This window comes from Mycteria americana, chromosome 18 (assembly GCF_035582795.1).
Source record: "Mycteria americana isolate JAX WOST 10 ecotype Jacksonville Zoo and Gardens chromosome 18, USCA_MyAme_1.0, whole genome shotgun sequence".
NCBI lineage: Eukaryota > Metazoa > Chordata > Aves > Ciconiiformes > Ciconiidae > Mycteria > Mycteria americana.
The window spans coordinates 9,289,345-9,310,783 of NC_134382.1; the positions used below are offsets into that span (position 1 = coordinate 9,289,345).

General features: G+C 42.0%; 1 protein-coding gene across 2 annotated transcripts in view; it reads left to right on the forward strand.

Moving 5' to 3' along the window:
* The first annotated feature begins 3,749 nt into the window (after window positions 1-3,749).
* The window catches only part of SKI (SKI proto-oncogene), a 121,486-nt gene continuing 103,796 nt past the window's right edge, over window positions 3,750-21,439 (forward strand). For both annotated transcript variants that reach the window (XM_075520195.1, XM_075520196.1), the window contains exons 1-2: window positions 3,750-4,470; window positions 4,588-5,509. In XM_075520195.1, coding sequence (XP_075376310.1) covers window positions 4,598-5,509 — 912 coding nt within the window. In that variant the 5' untranslated portion in view covers window positions 3,750-4,470; window positions 4,588-4,597. The remainder of the gene's footprint in view (window positions 4,471-4,587; window positions 5,510-21,439) is intronic.

A 21,439-nucleotide genomic window follows, 5' to 3' on the forward strand; every position in this document is an offset into this window, starting at 1 on the left:
AATCAGATGTTTGCTGCTATAAAGAATTTACTGTCTAACGTGAGCTACAGTAGGAATTGTGATGTGTCACATTTGCACCCACGCTTTTGTTTTTCACTTCCTTTCCTTCTTCACGATCTTCACAATAGGCCCTTCCCAAACGTTTTGTCAAATAGCTTCAATATGCAGCACAGTCCTTGATAATCCCCAGTTCTTCCTGACTAAGCAGGCATCTAAAACCAGAGGGGGACTGGGGTGAATTCGTTTAGAATATACTTTTCATATGCCTATATAAACATATGCATAAACATGACACCCTCCACTTGGGGAATGTGTAAAAGGTGGGACATGATACTTGTGAGTTCTGCAAATGAAGGCGATGGGAGGGAAACAAATTGCCTGTTAAATATGGAAAATGGAGTCTGCTTTTTGTTCTGGGCCTTTGGAATCTGTGGGTGGATTGGAACTGGCAGGCAGGGAGCAAACACCCACCCACCATAGGGCTGTGTGGTTCAGAAGTTTACAAGAGTGTTTGTGTTCCAGGAGCTGTTGGCCTTGAAGCCAATGGAGAGGGGGAGGAGAAGAGGGAGAGAGTGAGAAAAACACTGTGGTGTTAGGGCCCTTCCTCGGAGATATTTTTCCCCTCTCCTTTCTCCAGCTAGAGGGCTTTGGAACTGGAGCAAGACAAACAGTTACCGGGGGAAAGATTAATATGATTTTAAGATGCGCAGTGCTCACGGTCCATCACCAGGGGAGGCTGAGACTTTAGCAGCCACTGTCACCTTAATCCCAAATGACAGCTCTTGTTGCTCCCCCTTCTCCTGCCCTGCTGCTGTCTAATTCTGCAGAGTCTGTGGGATATAAAGAAATGGAAGTTTTACTGTATTGTTACTGCAGGAGTTGAAAACTGGTTTCTGTCCCGTCATGGATTTAGGTTCAGAAGCTGCCACTCTAACTGTTCACCATCTGGATATTGCAGATACAGAAACTGAGGCACAGAGAGGCTAAACAACTTGCCCAAGGCAACAGGAAGTCTGTGGGAGATCTGGGAATGGACCCCAGATGTCCTGATTTTTCTGTCTTAACCGCAAGACCATCCTTCCTGTCTTTTTGGTAGTCCCCTCTGCTTCAGGAATTCCGTTTATGAATTCCACCCATAAACGATCTGTTGCGTGATCCAGTGATTTACTTGCATAAAAGAGTCATTTGGAAGGGAAAAAGGCACCTCTCAGAATGAACTGCAGTTACTATTGTCCTTCCTTTCTAAGGAGTAAAGGAGAGAGAGTGCAAAAAAACCCAGCTGCCAGAGCTAAGAAGCTTCCCCATTGCTATCCAAACGTCCTGCAAGCATTCAGTTTGTTCTTTAAAACAATCAGGAATTCCATACGTGATATTTGAGTATATCTGGCGATTTATATTTTAGTGAGTTAAAAAAGATAATGACTGAAACTGGACTAAATCCATCTAGGGAATTATTCTGCTGCTGTTCACCCTTGTATCTGAGTACCTTCGATGCTAGTCAGTTTGACTGCGTATCCCTGATGGACTTCATTGTGTGTCTGGTACTTCGCCCTTGTCACAGTCAGAACTTTTCTAAGACGAGGCTGAATGGTGGGAAGGGTTTTCTTTCTAATAAAGCACACCCTTTGGTTTGGAAATGATGGAATGGATGGAACGTCATAGATGTCCTTCATGTTACCAATATATGCCATGTATATGGCATAACAAACTATGCCATACATAGTTTCTGAAGAATATTAGTGAATTATTCGTAATGAAAATGTTTTAGATACCCCCGTTACTCAGTGAAGACTGTTCCTAGCTGTGCTTTCTCTTAACGTGGTAACCTCTTCAGCATCAAGAATCAACAAGGACTGTACGGCCTAGATTGCTAGGTCACGTCTTTAGACTTTGGCATTGTGGTAATATCTAAAAATTCCGCTTGTGGATCAGTAAATCCACGTGCAATGCATTGCATAAACAGAAACTTAAAGGGTACTTCTTGCCACTAATGGCTTTCTGTAATAAAGCAGTTTGGTAAAGATTCTCTAAGTGTCTTCTCTCAGCACGTGAAGACACAACGGATGACTTGGACCAATGTATTTGATTCTTGCCTTCTCTGAACTCCCCTTTAATACTTTAAGGCTTGATGTCTAAGTTGGATATGTGAGAGTGGGTTCTTCTCTGGAGAAATGCCAATTTAGTTGCAAGATCGAAGCTTTTTTGCAACTCTGTGACACCTCGTTCCTTTACTCTGAATGGGATTTTGGAATATAAAAATACAAGTAAAATATGAGAGCTTGCTGTGTTCCCTGCCCCATTACATTGAGTAAATCGCAGCCTTTTGGTTTTCTGCTTGCTCTTTTAAACGGTGTTTGGATATTTGTCTATTTGCTCCTCCTCTTTTGTCCTGATCTACCTGGTTTTTCTGCTTTTCTACTGTAATGGTAAACGCTTTCAGAGGAGACTATCCGAATGCTCAATTGCTGCGCCACTTCATAGCAAGATCCTATACTGTGAACAGGGCTTGAAGTCACTGTTGCGTTACAAACAATATTTTAACAATTGTATTGGTGTGAAACTGCTCCCCGGCCTTTTGTTTGGCACGCACAATTGACAGAGTTCGGAGATTACAGACGCCACCTTTTAAGCTTGTTTCTTATGTTCGTACGTAGCGCTGGTTGAAGGATTTTTTTGAATTCTTGTTACGCAGCCTGTGGAAAAAAGGGAGAAGCCCGATTTTTGGCTTTGAAATTTGATATTAATAGAGATGAGAGAGCACCTCATAATAAAATCATCATAAACTTTGCGGCGCCGATGCGCGGTGGATGTCAGCGCTTTGCTTGCAGCTCTTCCCGGCCGCTCGGGGTTGCGGGGGGCCGGGAAGGGGAAGGGGAAGGGGGAGCCCTCGGCCGCGAGCCGCCGGCGCGCGTGGCTCGGCAGGGGGCGCTCGCCTCCGGGTCCGCGACGGCGCGCGGCGCGAGGTGCGCGTGGCCGGCGGCCCGGGGGATCCCCGTCGCCGCGCGTCGCAGCGGAGGCATCGACCCGCCCGCGTTTGCGGCGAACGTGGTTCGTCTCGCCTGACCCTGCGTTACTACCGCAGCGAGGGCTCGGGTAGCTCACCTGCCCCCGGCACACCTGCGTTGCAGTTGTGCCTCACGCTGCTTCCACGTGTGAGCTGGGCGTGTGACGTGTGTCGAGAGCAGGGAACGCGCGGGCACGTAGCGCGGGGTAAATTCGGTGCGCGGGGTAAATTCGCCGCGTTGAGCATCCGAGGATGGGCTGTTTTCGGCCATAAATTGTGTTTGTACGCCTGGGATTTCTGCTCGTAGAGAGGGGCGTGTGCTCAAAGTTGAACTTCGGCGTTGCAAGCAGGTTTTGCGACGGACAGGTTTTTTGTGGTGCGCTTGCACTTTGCGTGCGTGCGAGCGCGAGGCGGACGCCTTTTCGCTTGCTCCCTTCCTACCGCTGTCCAGACAGAAAGCGGCGAGAGGAAAAAGCCCTCGCCCTACCGCCCCTCCTTTGCGGCGCGGCGGTCTGTGAACCCAGCAGTTTACCCTCCCTCCCCGGCGCTGCCGCCCGGGGCCGTGCTGCGCGCCTGCCTGTGCAGCGGCTCAGCGCGGAGCGGAGGGGGGAGGCGGCCGCTGTTCCTGGAAGAGCCCGGCCTGGGGAGTTGGTCACATTCTTGGCTGGGATTCAATGACTGAGGCAGACACCAACAAACAGAGGAGGGGAGGAGGAGGAGGAGTGAGGGAGGCTGAGCCAGCCTGCATTAGCTCAGCTCTCAGGCACTCTCAGTCTCTGCTGGAAAGAGGAGCTGGGAGGATGTGCGCTCTGTTACCGCGGCTCCCCACGGCACGCCGAGAAGACCGAGAGAAATAAGGGAAGAAAGGCGAACCCAGAGACGAGGAGTCCTCCCAGATCAAGCTGAGGGACCACGAGGGGGAAGGGAGCCTGCTTACTGCCCGTCCGAAGCCCCCGCGCCGTTTTGGAAGTGCCAGAGATTTGGGCCTTTTCCTTTGCTTCTGCGTTGTTCCCTTCCACAGTCCAAGCTTTCTTCCTCCTCCTGCTTTTTACTTTCCTCCCCCGCGCCTTCCTTTCGGTGGATATGGACAGAAGGGTGATTACTGCAGAGAAGCAGCAGCCGCCAGAACATATTTGAGCCCCCGGTGCTCGGAGCGTGGCACAGACTTTTTGTATTTCTGTGGGTGGCGTGTGTGTGAGTGAGTGAGTGAGTGTGTGTGTGTGTGGTGGAGGTGTGGGAGGCGGGATTGGTTTGCCTGGGGGATTGGCTGAGGGGGTGAGTGCTCGGATGAAGACCTCTTTTTGCCGTGACTCCGTGCTCCATCGGGGCAGCTTGGAGACTTGGAGGGTTTGAAATTGTAACGAAGCAAGAGAAAAGAAAGAAGAGAGAGACACGCATACAAAAGGATTTATTTCCTATTCGTTAGTGGATTGTTAAACCTGAGGGGGAAGGAGAAAGAAACAAGGGTGGGTTGTTTTATTTTGTTCATAATTTTTTTTCTTAAAAAAAACCAAAATCCCTTAAGTGGATTTGTACCAGGGTGGAAGATAACTGGGGATTTTTGTTGTTTGTTTTGGGAATAGAAACTGAAAAATGGAGACTGTAAGTAGAAGCAGCTTCCAGCCTCATCCAGGACTGCAGAAGACCTTGGAACAGTTTCATCTGAGCTCTATGAGCTCCCTGGGTGGCCCTGCTGCTTTCTCAGCACGATGGGCACAGGAGATGTACAAGAAAGACAATGGCAAAGACCCAGCAGAACCTGTACTGCATCTGCCCCCTATCCAGCCTCCTCCGGTAATGCCTGGTCCCTTCTTCATGCCCTCGGACAGATCCACAGAGAGGTGCGAGACCATCCTGGAAGGGGAAACCATCTCCTGCTTCGTGGTGGGTGGAGAAAAGCGGCTTTGCTTGCCCCAGATCCTGAACTCGGTGCTCAGGGACTTCTCCCTGCAGCAGATTAATTCGGTGTGTGATGAGCTACATATTTACTGCTCCAGATGCACTGCTGACCAGCTGGAAATCCTCAAAGTCATGGGCATCCTGCCCTTCTCCGCTCCTTCCTGCGGGCTCATCACTAAAACTGATGCTGAGAGGCTTTGTAACGCCTTGCTTTATGGTGGCACCTATCCTCCCCACTGCAAGAAGGAATTCTCTAGCACAATTGAGCTGGAGCTTACAGAGAAGAGCTTCAAGGTGTATCATGAGTGCTTTGGGAAGTGTAAGGGACTCTTGGTGCCAGAGCTTTACAGTAACCCCAGTGCAGCCTGCATCCAGTGCTTGGACTGCAGGCTTATGTACCCACCTCACAAATTTGTGGTCCACTCTCACAAATCTCTGGAAAACAGGACTTGCCACTGGGGCTTTGACTCTGCAAACTGGAGATCCTATATCCTCCTCAGCCAGGATTACACTGGGAAAGAGGAGAAAGCTAGACTGGGCCAGCTCTTAGATGAAATGAAAGAAAAATTTGACTATAACAACAAATACAAGAGGAAAGCCCCCAGGGTAAGTGATGCCTTTAATTTTAAAGGGGGTGGGGAGAGAAAGAGAAAAGGCATTTTCTGTAATTTCAATAACATCCATTGATATACCCAGTTTGTTACCAGCTGCTTCTCCTTCGAGTCATTTAGCAATCTAATCGTGTTCTTAATTCTCACCACGTGTGTGTTAATGTAGACGAGCAGTGTTTGAGATGGCACCTTTTTTTCTCCAGTTGTGTTCTGAACACGGTAGTTGGAGTTTGTTTAAATTCTATATGTGTGTTTGCATATCTTGCTGTACGTGGAACCTGATCTTTGAAACCCACTACCCCAGACTTCAGCAGGAAGTATGTGATTTCGGGTCCTAAGAGCTTCAGTTAGGGGTCAAGCCAAGGAAGAAGCCAGAAAAAAAAGACAGTTACTGATCGCTCCAGAGGCAAATATATACAATTTTCTGCTCAGCTGCATGCCGCCAGGGATGGAGGTGGGGGCTCAATTCTCTAAAGGCTTGTATGGGAATAAAATGTGGCTGCTAAGAAAAAATGCTGGCAGTAATGCAGGTTACTGGTGTTCAGATGAAGTGCGTGGAACGTGAATGGAGAAGTCCCTGCTTTTAGAGTGTCCCTGTGGAGTCTGAATCTCCCCACCAGACAGGCTTTTGTATATTGAATTATGTATACGTTCAGTAAATGAATCTGTCTAGGGCCAGTTGCAGCAGCTTCTTAAGGTATGCCATGCCGTGCTGAGCCAGACAGCTAAAGCACATTTTTTTAAGTGTCTTTTGTTTTTTTTTTTTCAGTCTGAGCTGCCTTTAGATCCCAGAATCCCTGGTGTGTGGGTGGGAGGCTGCCTTGGCATCTGGCACCGTGTCCTGATCAATGGGCAGCAGTGCCACAAGGCCTTGAGAACTTGCTTACAGACATCAGGATGTCTGGCTAGCTGGCCATGGTGCAGTTGGCTGTGGGGTGAGCAATTCGCTTCCTTCCCCCCAATATAAGGTTAAAGCAAACTCTTGCCTACTGAGTTTTACACTGCAGGTTTGTTGGTTGGATTCTGTCTCACCTGGCAGAGATTTCCAAACTTTTCTTTGATTTTTATGTATCTGGAGTGGAAGGGCAATGACACAAGCCTCAAAAAGAGAAGCAACATTTAAAGCCCACGGAGAATGTTCAGTAAAATTCTTACTTAACTTACCAAATACCTGTTTAAAGGGGCAGACGCACACTCAGACTTAAATAGAACTTTTATTTATAAAAAATGCAACAAAAATACCCAAACAAACCCCAGGGTTTTAAAAATATCCTGCGCAAACAATGCAGTAATTCCTGCAGCTAGCCTAAGAGGCCTAGTTAACCCATTTGATTGGCCTCCGCGGTTTTTGGTGGTGGAGTAGAGTCTCCAAGTTCCCGTTTCTCTCCTGGTCTTGTGCTTAGCCCCCGTTTCAGTCCTTGTCCTCACCCCTCCTCTTCCTCCCGCTCGAGTGTCAGAACCGCTGTGACAAAGCTGGGCTGTAATGAGCCACATTATCTCCGTGGTTGGAGGTGGATGTGTTTTTAATGGCTTGTCTATTCTCGGTCAGTCATGTGCTAAGATGGAATGGTGGGATAGATGTATATGAATGTCTGTGAGAGGAGAATACGGCTCTCAAAGTGGAGGCATTTTTCATGCTGGGAAATGAATTTTCTAGGGCATGCCTCGTTTGGGAAGCAAAATTAAGAAATCTCCACATCCTTGCTCCAGAAAGGTACGGTGTCCCTAACTTGGTAATTTCCAGAGTTTAATTGCAATGAATGTTAGCGGAGGTGTGCTTTCCTTTTCTTACAAGGCTTTTATGGCATTCTGTTCAATTGTATGATTACCCAACACCCCAGCTGAGGTTGCAGGTGGAGAACGAGAAAAGACCCCTAAATCTTGGCTTTGCCTGACTTTTTTGGGTGGCCCTTTAATAGGTTCTAGTTCAGAACATGGCAAGCAAGCACTCTTCCCCCACCCTCCAAAACCTGCATGCAGCACAGCACTTCTTGCAGAGTGAATTCAAGATACCTAATAGCGGGTGCCAAAAATTATGTAAGGAAATTGTGGCCATCTATTTCTCAGAAAATTTTGCCAAAATTCCATCATTGTAAAATGTTAAGTCTCCTGCATAGGTTCATTTGGGAGGTGGCAAGGAGTTTGATGGGGAAGAACAGAGTGGTAAGTGTGTGCTCAGATGATGGGGGTTAGAGAAAAAAGAATGCTTTATCATACATCCTATGCAGACCTGGGCTTAAGTTTCAAGGCTTTTGAGCTGTCTTCAGGGCTCTCCTGTTAATGTGGTGCAGTCTTGAGGAGACCCTGACAGCACTGGCAGAGTTTTGTATGCTTATCCTTCCTTTTTCTGAAGTCTTTTTCCATTGGGCTTAGCCAATGGATATCGTATGCTAAGGTCATTTGTGTTGTAGCAGTGTGTGCAGATAATTACGGAGAGATTTAATCAGGCTCTAAGATTGGTAGACTGTGGCCAGGGGCGAGTAACATTGGCGTGAAGTTTAGGTGCCTAGTAAGGAAATGAAAAGATGGTCCCATGTCTGCCTGTGTGTTTGTGTTAATTACTGTCAGCTTGTGTGGGTTTTGTGTGTCTGTTGGGCTCTGTCTGTCTGTCTCTGTGGATGAAAGGGTGAAGCATATGTGTCTTTGTGGTGGTCTTCCTTTTTGATGTAGATCTCTGCATTGCTTTGTTCTATTTTATACAGAGGTGTTCATGTGTGTGGTGTGCTGTAATCTGCTGTGTCAGATATTTGGTCTTCTACTTTCAAGAGTGGGCTTTTTATCAGCTTCCCGATTTATTTATTTATGTATGCATGTGTACGCATTGCTTTGTGTGTTGTGTTTTCCCTGGGGCTCTGTTAGTATGTTGGTAGCATGGGATGCATATGACCATTTTTATGGCTGGTTAAGCAGCAGTGAGTTTTTTGACCTTTTTGTGTGTCTTCATGAGGTTTATGTGATGAGGTATGTAGATTTCTGCCAGCACAGCTCTGCCTTTTAAGGGTCTGACTTAAATGGAGGAGCTGGGTTGGCACAAGCCCCTGTTGCAGATTCAGCATACTGGCAAAACTGCCTTTTTTTCCTGTCTCTGGGTTTGGTTTTTTTTTTTCTTTTCCCTTTTTTTTTCCTTCGTGTGGTTTTAAAGCATTGCTACAAGGCATAGCTTTATCTGGGTACTTCATTCCCAACATATATTTCTATATGCATTGAGTATCCATTGTGCGTATCTATCCGTCTATATTGAGAGGTGGATACATACATGCAGATATATTGTCTCTCAGTCAGCCTGGTTGGTTGAAAAAGATGCGTGTTGCCTGGTCTTGCCACTTGCAGAAGAAGCTTTCGTCTAGATCTGTATGAAGTCAGCAAAGGGTCCTAACCAAAAACCAGAGGGAGTTGTGGCAGTTGGAGCCCCCACTAGAGCAGGAACCATAGAGGCCTCAGCCACTTTCCTTACCCTCTTCTAAAAATTTTGATTTTTATATCCTCCCTGTTCATCCTTGGATGAGTGATTGACCTCCCATAAGCTTCTTCACCTTCCTGCCGCTTCCCAAAGCTCTTCCTTTTCTTGACCTATATGATAACTTCTCCATTTTCCTTTGTTTGTATCCTTCACCGGGTTTTCCACCTTCTCGCATACTCAAGCAGGTTTTTTTCCAGCTTTTTCTCTGGTTTTTCAGAGTCTCCATGCACCAACATGGCTTTTACTTGAGTGGGTGTCCTGTTTCCCTACCTGTCTCTCACTTCATCCACCATTACTGGCACGGAGCACAACCATTACATTCTGGGGTATTTCTAGAAATTTAAAATGTGAATAACCTGACAGGGTTGCAAAACAGGGTCCTAGAAATCCATCATCAGTGCCAAAGCCTTTTTCTTGAGCTCAGCAACTGGTGCATGGTGAGTGTTCACTTGCTGGTATAGATATGGCCTTGGTGTGTCTCTCACGCTCTCTTTCCACTTCTGTGACAGACAGCTCTCTGCTTGCTTAACATCAGTGTGCCTCCACTATGATTGAATTAGTTCAAAAAGCAAGCCTGAAGGCTTTGTTGGTTGCTATTTCCAGTAAAGGAGGGTGGGTTCAACTCTGCCTCTTTTGAACCCTTTTTTTCTTTTTTAAATATTGAACCAAGCGATGTTTGACAGTGCTTTCATATTTCCTACCTGTGTGCCAGACCTGTGTGTCTTTTTAGCAAAACTGTATGTGATCAGACACTAAGAGGATAAGAGAGCTTTCCTTGCACACGTGTGAACACACCCACACACGCTAGCACTGCAGTGTTCCCACGGTTCAAGTCCCAGCAGCACTTCTATGAAGTAGCTGGAAGCTAGAAGCAGCATTCTGGGTACTGACACACAAATGAGCACGTAAGGCCTCCCACTTTATTTCACAATGCCTACCAACCCAGTGCTGCCACAACATGCAGCTTTCTCAGCTGGAGTAAGGTTTAACCAGGTCAAGTGTGCAGCCAAATCAAAGAACAAAAATTGCTGGAAGTGAAATAGTGCAGTACTGAGGTGTAGGGTAGCTGTGGACTTTTAGGTGCTGCGCTGTGCTGTGCTTTATGACCACCTGAAATGCTGCAGTAGTAGAGCTAGAATGTGTATCCTTCTGTATCCTAAAGTCCTGCCTCCTGGCAGTAGTCATCTTCTTTATTTGCCAATAGTATATATCCTATGGTAGGTATGGCAGAGAGATTCTGATTTTATTCACAGGCAGTGGTGTTCAGACCGCTGGATGGATTTATTCTTTTTGGTACAAACTGACCTGATAAATACTCTTGGAAAATTTTGCCTAAGAACTGAGGGTTCAATTATTTTTCCATGGAGCAATAAAGTCATTTGTTCTCTTACCTGATGTTGAAGAATTATATTAGAGATTCTCCAGTAAAAATTTTGAAGTCCCTAAAACCAAAATGTCAAAGTCTTGAGGCAGTAGTTTAGTTCAGAATCCTTTTACAGCTTAAAAGTTGAACTTCAAAAACGATACCACGCTTAAACGAAATCCTGTGTACCTGAGGAGATGTCAGTGTTTAAGCAGACATCAGCATTTTTTTCCCAAGCGTGCAAACAGTTTTACAGATGTTGTAGGTCGAGAACAAAGAAGCAGGTACGTGCATGTGTGTTAGAGAGTATGCTGCAAATAATGATCTAATGATGTTGAGTCAACTGTGGCGCTCTCTTGCCCCAGAATAGTTCCTAAGTTCCTGAATTCAGTCCTCTTGAATTAGGGAGAGAATTATATGCAATCTCTTTTGAAAATCACTGCCTAAAATATTTAAACATCTGCCTCTCCCTTCATTGTCTGGGCTGTCTCACTTGCCTCTCCATTTCTGTGGTTTTGGGCTTGGGCGTATGTTCTGCCCAAACAGTAGCATGCTTTGAAGATGCATGTAAACACAGTTTGTTTTCTGGATGTGTGAGGAGCCTAACACCTGGTCTCTCTGTCAGGATATGAACATATCACTAGTTTGAGCTGACTGACCAACGAGGGTGTGTTTTCACTTGCTGAGAGGCGCGTTTAGATCAGTGTTGTAAAAGCATCTGGAGGCGTCTGTACGAGGCTGCTCAGAGCATGTCTAGACAAAGCAGCAGTTAAAATTCTGGCAGCCACTTGTACCTTATCTACACCTTCCTTGATTCTCAACACTGCTAGAACAGGGGAAACTTTGGGGCTACATCTGGGTGGTTGAGCCCAAGCAAGATGTGGGTATCTAGAGATGCATTTTCCATGCATTCTTATTGAAAGCTCGTGTTATTTTTGTCTATTAGCAAAGTTATTTTGCCAAAGTTAAGGGGCTTGAATGGTACCGACTACAGTAAGGAGTGGGCCGGCTCTCTATTACTGGTGATAACTGATGATTGGAACTCACGCTGCTGGCTTGGCTGGCCAAACTGCCTTGCCATCACACAAAGAACTGTGTCTCAGTGTGCGCAGTACTTAGACCCAGAAAATTTTTTAATTCTCACCCTTTTTTTTTTTTTTTTTTTAAAAAAAACTCGACACTGTAACTCTTACTTAGAGGGAACTGTCATGGAACAGTTACGCTAAATCCAACAGGGCGTTCTTGGAAAGAAATTTGAGCTTAGACAAGGGTAACTTAGACTGAACTGTAGAGAATGTATCAATAGAATACTGTCAATTACAAGGCTAATCTATTTTAGCTGAGTGGCCATAGAGCACTTAATTCAAATTGATCTTCACATACAGGAAGCATTACTTTAAAATGTAGTAATATAGCATGTTTTTGTTTTAAATTTGTCAATTATAGTATGTGTGTTAATGATACATTTTATTAGGTAATATCTAATTTGTTTGTGTATGTTTTCTGAATCTGGGTAATATATATTAATAAATCTGCACCACTTTTTAAATTCTATTCTACTCTCCCAGTCTCTAATATAGTCAGTATGTGTTCTTGGAAAATAATTACAGAGAAGCAAGTTTGCTCTGAAAAGATGTGCTCTGGTCCCTTACTTTCCTCATTTACACTTTGTGTAGTCTTCTATGTCTTTTACATTTCATTGGCAGTGTAGAGATTCAAATTTGGATTATTACTAAAATCACCTGTTCCCATATCTTCTGGAACATACGAGGTTAATTTGAAGGTTTGGAGCTTTGGGGCTAGTTCTACAGTTCTCGCTCAAGCAATCAGCCGGCATAGTAATTGGAACCAGTTCACCCACAAACCACAGAAGACTTGTATATGTATCAGACTTCTTCCTGTGTGTTGACTGGCAGTACTTGCAGTCATAGAATAGAGGGACAGATTCTGAACCAGAATATACTGGTGTTGAGACAAAGTAGTTTCACTAAGTTTGTGGCCTCAGCTGGCATTTACAGGACTGTGCTAAAGCTGCGAGCAGAACCTGTAGTTCTGCTGCTGCAGTATTTTCATTTTGCTCATTAACGAGGTTTTGGTTTCATAGACATTTGATGGTGCTCTGATCCTGATGGATCTTACTGAATGGGGCAATAATTTCTGCACTGGGAGCTGGCTTCAGACTGAAAGGATTTTGTTTGCTGGTTGCTACATGCAAAATTGGGTTTTAAGGTTGCGATAAATATCCAACAGGGTGGGATTTTTTTGTTCCTGTATTTAGGATTTGTCAATTATTTTTTTTAATTTTATTTTTTTACTGGTGAGGAAGTATGTCTAAAGCTGGGATAAGGGCCAGCCTTTTTTTCTGATGCAAATTCAAGGACCATAAACTTGGCCTCAAAACTGTATCAGGTGCAGGTGCAAATCTTCGAGTGTGTCTATTTTGTCCGTACTGGGCAAGCCTGCTGGCTGATAGAGATTGGCCCCTCTGGACTGAGCTAATTATTTTGCTTTGACTTTTGGTTGGATGAGGTAACAAAAACACTGATACAAATTGAAACTCTGATCCTGTCAATGTTTCATGGACAGAGCTCTTCTGGAAGCCAATGGGGATTCCCATGTGTCGAGCTCTTATCATTGGCTCTACTTACGGTTTGGTTGCTATCACATAAATGGGGCTTCTCCAAGCGGAGGATGCATATTAAAACAACCTGATAAGCTGCATAGTTGTATGTGTGTTAAAAGAGACAGGTCCTGCCACCCTTACTCATGTCAAGTAGTCTTTACTTGTTTTAACAGTTTTATTTAAAAAGTCAGGGAAAACATACATGAGGATAGAGATTCTGTGTATATGTAAAAATTGCAGCATCATTCTGCATGCTGGAGACAAACAGCAAAGGAGCTAATCAATAACTTGGTTTCTGGCTTTGTTGTTTATTGATTTATGTACAGTTACCTTTGCACATGCTTTGTAGAAAATGTGACTTTTATGTTTGGTTTTCTGTTTGTTTGTTAAATTGAAGCTGTTTCTGTTTTGGTATGAGAATCAGTTGCACTGGAAGCACAAGAGTTGCTCAGGCTTTAAGGATTAAAAGACAGCAGCAGTGTTAACAAAATAAGATGCAGCCTGGCGCTTGTCTTTTCCTACGGAAGATGTCAGTGGTATATTCAGAAGACGTACCCCTGTGCTTTGTTCTTCATCCTCTGTTCAGTCAATGGTATCATTTTATAGAATAAGGTCATTGACTTGGATTGCTTCTTGGTTTCTCAACCCTTTTCACCAGCCAGTTTGTGTAATGTCTGTCTGAAACATTGAGTAAGGGCATTGAAATAGCAGACAGGATATCAAGTGTTAGGAAGTCTGGGTTAAGTATAACAGACAGTTCTGGCTGGTGAAAGGGGAGCAGCCCCTTGAGCTTGGTTACAGATCAGTCTCTGTGGAAACAGCAGATTCTGGTCTTTGCATCCCTGTTACAGCTTTTCCCCTCCGTTCCCTCCACACCCATATAATTAATTGTGTGTGGGTGCACCTCTTTTCTGGAGATGTGTCTTCCTTGTTTCTTGGTGGCACAGAATTGTGTGTAATAATGTCTCTTTCTAAGGATTACATAAGTTGAAGATGATTTCTCTACTGGGAGAATTATGCAAGTTTAAACTGAAATGTATTTAGAAAGCTTTTATGTGTGTGTTTTCTGACTCGCAATGCAGAGGGTGATTTATTTGCATCCTTAATTGGACAACATCTGTCCAATTGGAAGAAAAACCATTTCATATCTTGTCACTGTCATATCCTGCATTTTTATGAAGTCCCCTACCCCCTCCGCTTCCTACATTACCTGTGTTACAGGCTCTGGTTCTCCATGCCCAAGTAGGATCAGCCAGGCACTCAAGTTGGACACTCTTCTGGGGAGGGGTCTGCAGAATTTTCAATGCATATCTGCATTAGTGTTATGTGCCAGTGGTACTGTTAAAATCAGCAATAATACCAGCTGCTTTCTTTCAATCTTTAGATTTTCTCCTTTTACAAAAAGTTGTTGCCTTTATTACCATTAAACAGAAGATAATGACGGTGAGGCTTCTCAATTCTGTCAGTGAAGGAGGAGTCTAAAATATTTCTGTAATGCTGCTCTTGGTAATCTTTGACCATTTAGTAAAAACTTTCCTGCTGCTTTTCAGCAAAATTAAGCTGTTTTGTGTCACAACACAGGAGAAGCAAGCTACTGCAGTCAAGTGCGTTTATTGAACTTGAAGAGGCCAAAGTAACTTCTTGCTTAAATGTGAACTCCTGCATGAGGCTATTTGCGTGACTGTATCCTGCAGTCCGAAATCTGGCAGCTGACCTATGCACACAACCCTTATCAATTTCAGTGGGGGAGCTGCACAGATCTAAAGAGCTGTCCATGCAGTTCAGATGGCAGAAATGGGATCATGATAGTAGTTTTCTTTCTATTATTATGTAATACTGGAGTGCTGCCTATCTTGGACTGCCTTCATAATGCTTGTAGGTGCTGTTTTCATGATCTAGCTAACAAAATTAATTCTGCTGAGTATTAAAAAATACAGGTTGCGCAGGGATCCTGCTGCTTACTAAAATAGAGGTTGTAGTAGTACCAAGTAGAAGCAGTGAATTACTTTAAATAATTAAAAAACCCTCTTTAAGTATTAAATTTCTCAAGGTGCTGTATATTTGACAGGTATTTTTAAAAAAAAAGGAAACAAAAAATCCTCAAGATTGTTCAGGTTTGCATATTTATAGCAGTAAAATAAGTTTTATAGCTTTTGTACAGAGTAATGGGCTAGAAGGGTAGAAAATAGACAATATTAAGGCTACAATATAGTCTGATTTCAGTAACCATCATTGATGTAAAGGATTTCAGATTTACACTTTTGTTATTAAGAATTTCTCATGAAATTATATGTTAAGCATGCTTTTCTAAAGTACCATCATTCCACAGTTGAAAAACTTATCTGAGTTGAAAGATAATGGAGTGTCATTCAAGAAAAAAAAAAAAAAGAATTCACCATTCTTAACTCCCCACTAGCAGTTTCAGTTTATTCAGTGGGTGTGAATTATCTCACCCATGCTGGTATGATTTAGAAATATTCCTTTGAAATAAATGTATTTGGAGTGGTGCAGAGCTGCTGTGAGAAGTAAATCAGATGCAAAAGAGTACAGACTGCAGCATTAGGTCCATTATTGATACTTCTTTGTTCCCATCCATTCACTAATAAGAAACATGCCATACAATGAGTCCTTGCATTAATATATCCAAAGATTTAGTTTGTTTGGCTTTTTGCCTTTTTCTTTTTTTGTCACAACAGTATAGTTTTTTGCAAAACTGGTGCAGCCAAATACTCTTTGGACCATATTCAGCAGTAGACAGTGATAGAAGTGGTGTAAAGTGCTCTATTACACTATTCCGTGGATATGCAGAACTACTGTTCAAAGGCCTTGGTCCTCACAGCATAGCAAACTAGGAGTTCCTTTTCTAAAAACTGAATTTCTAGAAATGTATTTATGTGAAAATCTTTTTTATAATGGATTCTTTGATCCTTCTTTAGCCCTGTTGGTTCTAGAGAAAAGATTGTGTGTGTGATATTACTATATTCTAAAGGAAAAAAGTTAAATTATATTTTCATTATTATATAATTTTTTATTTTCAATTATTATATAATTTTATTATATAAAATTGTGTGAATACAAAGAAAAAAAAGAAAAAATAGTGATTTGGAGGGAAAAAGGGGTAGAGGGAGTCAGCAGTGCTGTAGCTACTATTTGCTTGTATTTACCATATGACTTGCATCATTATTTATAGCATTGTTTCTTACCCCTGTGTCTTTTGAGTAAATTTAGTCTTTTTGCAGTTTTTTAACAATTAACCTAGCCGTGATGAGGCTTGAATGAATATCATCTGCACACCTGTTTAATATTAAAGATCAGGCATTCAGTGCTTTGTGGCTTTAGCTTGAAATTCAAGTTGCTTTGAGTCATCCCTTTCGTCTTTTGTTTGGGTGGAAAAAAGGAGTGGCAGTAAACGGCCTGCAGCTAAGAAATGAAAGAGTTGAATTAGGTTTTAGAGATGTTAGTCTTGGCATTTGGGACATTTGCATTTGTACAGATCGTCACGCTTCGCTTTATTTTGAGTTTAGCAGTTCAGTGCTCAGGATGAAAAATGTTATGTATCTTTTTCCCAGTTAGGCGACACATGCAGACTACCCTGGAAGAGTAGGAAGGAGCTGGAGTATGAGCTGTGGCCTCACATTTCGACCAGATTACTAGTAATAGCGGCCTATGGATTATTGCCCCACCTGTAGTTTCCATGCTGTGGTGCACAACGACTCAGGTTTTTTTCTGACAGCAGCTTCTAATTGTATGAACCAGAGGACAGGCCACTCTTTAAAAACCAAAATTAGTCAATGAGACAGAAATTGCTAAGAAAGAATTGCAGTGTTCTCTGTTTCACTTGATTTTGGTTTAGTTTGTAAAGCTTTGTCACTTCAAGTGTAGCTCTAGTAGAAGCTGTACTAACACAAACGGAGGGGACAGTATGGGGGGGAAGTTAACAGCAGGAGTATCTTCCCCTGGTATCATTGCCGAGTATTGTGTAAACAACCATAGCTTGCATTACATTACTGAATTGCTTTAGTGTGTAGAGTTATAGATACGTATTTATAGATGCATAGATGAGGTTTAACTTTTACCATTATAGAAAAGAGATAATATTTTAAATGACTCTGTGGTCTAGACCTTGAGAGTCTTTAATCAGTTTACTTTGCCTGGTAGGCAGTAAGAATAATCCACTTGACATCAGTGTAGTTGTGCTGTCATGCAAACCATGCCAGGAACTGATTCAAGTAAATGGAAGAAATAGGAACTTCTTTGAAAAAGACCCTGAAGTATAGTTGTAATTGGACCTAAATGCCTTGCTTTAATTCAGGGAGGGTCGTTGAGGCAACGTTTTTCTCTGTGGTTTGACGCCAGTGAAGTCAATGGACTTGGTCCAAGTTTATCAAAATGTGTCTTAGAGTGGAAATCACTTGTCATAGCTTCTGAATGTAGCCGTTTTTTCTTGCTGGTTATAATTTGAGGGTCAAATTCTGAGATTTTACAAGTGAAAATTTGAGTAATTCATGGGATTTCAGTGGAGGTTATCTTTTCAGAAGTCTATTTCTACATTTAAATTCTACTCTTACAAATTGACATGCAAATTTATAATTTAGGTTTCTAAAAATGTATCAAATTTGCCCTCGTTAGGTGGACTAATTTATTGGTGCAGTTTTCTCTTATTATAATTTGATTTGATTTCAGTAGATTCACACTAAACTTCATATATTTCTTTATTTCTACGAGGGGTGTTCGTTCATGCTCTCCCTAAAGAGCAGCTGGATCCCATCTTGACAGATATGAAAACCCTTACATTGAAGTTGCTGTATTTTTTGTGTGTGGGTTTTTTATTGAAAAAAACTCTTTTATTAATTAGACCCCCCTCCCTTTTGACCTTTTTTACTCCCTCAGTCAAAATCATAATCCCCTGTGACTTCAGAATTAATTGCTGTAGACAGTTTGGATGTCACAAAGTGAGCATTAGGTCTCAGGGAAGAGAAATATGGAGACACATGGATCCTGTTTCAAACAAATTTCTTAACTAAGAAAAGGTGCTTGATTTTTGTTTTCATGTTAAAAATAGAAACAAATTTTGCTTTAGATTATAATTGCAAAGTAACAATTGAGTTGCTCCAAATTCACCTCACTACATCTACCTCAGTAATCATGTAAAAGAGTGTCCAAACTGGCTTTCTGTAATTTCTCTTTTGGCAGGGGAGAACTGTAGTTCTGTGGGTTATATTACTGTAGGGCCAAAACGGAATTGCTACCCTGGAAAAACTTTTTAAATGACTGGCATGGCAGATCCATGTCCTAAAGTAGTGGTTTGCAGAAGTAAGTTCATAATTACCAGCTCAGTTGCTCCTCTTCCTGCTGTTTTGGACACACTGGTAACTTTTTTTGGGGGGGGACGGGTGGGGGTAGTGTTTTTGTTTTTTTGTTTGTTTTTTGTGTGGTGGTGTTGTGTGTGTTGTTTTTGTTGTTTTTTTTTTTTTTTTCCAAGCTCCTCTGTAGGCCTCTTGCCCGGGTGCATCTTGGGATTTCCCTTTTGCTGAATGAGCTGCTTGTTTGAGAGGGAGGAAGTAAGGTCCCTTCTGGATTAGGAGGGAATGGGGGTGGAGGGTGGGGAAATGTCCTGTTTCATATGCAAAGCACACTGAACTGAAAAAAAAAAAAAAAAAACCCCACATGAAAACCTTTTAACAAAACCATCCGTGTCACAGACTGGCAGAGCAGCTGCTGGCTTTGTTAGGGAGAATATTAATGTTTCAAAGACTTACAGAACCTTTTAAAAATGAGATAAAGGATGGAATTTTTTTTTTTAAGGTACAAGCTGAGGTAAAAAAAAATCTCCTTATCAATATCTGGGAATGGAATGTGATATCAACTTCCAAAACAGAGTTCATGAGCTCAGTGATATATGTTGTTAACGATCTGCTCTCTTCTTTCTGAGATTTGAATGTAAAAATGGCCCTGATTCTTCAGTTGCTTACACCAGTATTAGCTGCATGTAATTGGATTGCAGTTAAGTTTCTCCTGTTTGGCCTAAGAAGTGATCTAGCAAAAGAAAAAAAGTAGCTTTTCCAATCTTACCATAATGTTGCTTCAGCTGGGAGCAGTAAAATCTGTGCAACAAACAAGGAGTCCAGTGTTGCAAATCTGTCTTGTCTTTTGCATCAGTGATTGTTCATCAAGAATCAGATGGGAAAGTTTCTGAAACACCCAAAAGGATGGAGGGCATCTATACTTTACTCAGTTGTCTGCGTTCCTCATTCCCCTTCCTGGTCAGGTCAGCAGGAGATCAATTAAAACAAAGTTTTAAGATAAAAAACCAACCAACCAAAACCCTTGCTTGTATTTGTCTTATTAAAGATATCATAATAATGATTAGTGTTAAATCCTGTTTAATGTATAGTACAGATGCAACCCCCCCAGCTTTTACCATTTTATTACTCAGTCTTATTTGTCAAAGCAAATACTAATGCAGAGCATTATACTGACTTACGGCTGCAGTGTCTCTGTTGTAGTTGAGGATAGTGTGGAAGTGGTATGAGCATCATCTGTGTTCTTGGCACGAACAATATGAGGCTGACCCTGTGGTCATTCGTGTTGCTGTTTGTAGTATTGTATGTATTATAAGATGCAATTGTTTCAATTTCTGGAACAAATGAGGGCTGCTATTGATTAAAAAGTTTGTTCTTGGGTTATTGGTATAAGAAGCCTCACTTGAAAAAGCAGGCTATTAAAAGGAACAACTCATAGAACTGGCCTTTTTTTCCCCTGATATTTTACGAGTAGTAAACCTGATGGCAATCTCATGTAATCTGTTTTAATAATGGTGCAATTCTAGGCATCAGAAGTGTTCTGATGTTTTTATCGGTGGCTGTATATAAAACCCTTTTCCCTTTTGCCTCGAGATAAATAAGCTAATGTATTGTTTTTATTTTTGTAGTTTAGAAGATCAGAAATGATCAAAGTTGATCATGTAATAATAATAACAACAACACTTTTCAACTGCATAAGTATGTCTGTCACACAAGTACAACATTCAGAGATAGAAGTAAGTGCTCTACTGCAGGCCTAGCAGATTTCTGGTTTGTGTGCTGAACTCATTTTCTTGCACAACATTTTCAAATGCTATAGAATCTCATTTTTTAAAGAGGGAAGCGCGTTAGCATCATTTCTGCAGTGGTAACCTTCCAAATGTGAGCAGGTATTAACTTTTGCTGTAGTGTCTGTTAACCACCCTGAGACAATGAGTCCATTTTATGTTGTGGGGAGGTTGTGTTCTTGACTCTGAATCCTTATCCACTTAAATTAAAAAAAATCATATTCTGACATCCTTGGAGCAGGGCTTTTGACAGACTAGTTTCATCCTGCAGACTTTGGGTCGTTTATGAACAACGTAGCTGGCAGATAATTGCATGTTTTCCTTGACTCTAGTTGATCTTAGAGGCCAAGGAATTTTTTTCCTGCGGCAGGTCTGAAAGCTTTCTCAAACCTTTCTTTAAATTCACACCAAGTTTAGTGGCAGAGAGGGGCAGACATTGATACCTTTTCTCCTACAGTTATTGAAATGAAGGTATTTGGTTTTTTTTTAAGCAGAAGTGGATTCTCTTGGACGTAAACCCATTTTTGAGAGTAACTGAGAGCTGTATATATGAGCAGACAGTAGTGATCACAGGTTAAAGTAGGGGAATAGCATGAATATAAAACATTTGCTGGTAGTTCTGAATGTTACTATTGGAATAGTAACTGATTGGAATCAGTTCTGATGTGCTTAACAAAAAAATGTTGAAAATCTCAGTTGAAAATTTCTATTTCATTCAGAAACTGTCATTGCTTTTTCTTATTACCCTTAGTTTATTTTACTTAGCTGCCTTCTGCACAAGGAAGCGCTTGTGTAATGCCCAAGCCATTCCCATTCCTCACTGAATGATATGCAAATCTAGTCAATTAAGCAGGGGGGATTTAATTAGCAGTTTAAGTTCATGTGTGAAGTGTCTTGCCTTAATTACTTAACAGTTTTGTTGCAAATTTGCTAAGTTTTTTTCCCACAGAACTATCAAAACTGTGATTTTTTTTTTTTGTAACATTTTCAAATACTGAGTATTGCCCAGTGCATTTGACCTCTGCACCGCTGCTCTGTATGTGTGTCCCTCTATTTATAAAACTCTTTTCAAAGATGTGGGGACAAAGCAAAACTATGTTTATTGTCTCAGAGTAGAACAATACATTAAAAAAAAGAAAAAAAATTAAGGATTTTTGTACTTCAAATTTGGAGTGAAAGGCCATTTATTTGTTGTTCTTTGTAGGTAGATGACACCATTATAGTAGTATCTGTGTAATGGCCTAGTATGGTTGTCATGCATTATATTAAATGGTTGCTTTTGTTTCACATTCTGTCTGGACAAGTTGCTTTTCTACACCACTGCAGAATGTCAGTATGTTGCTGTGTCAGTGGGGTTGCAGTGATGCAAGTAACTCAATATTAATACAA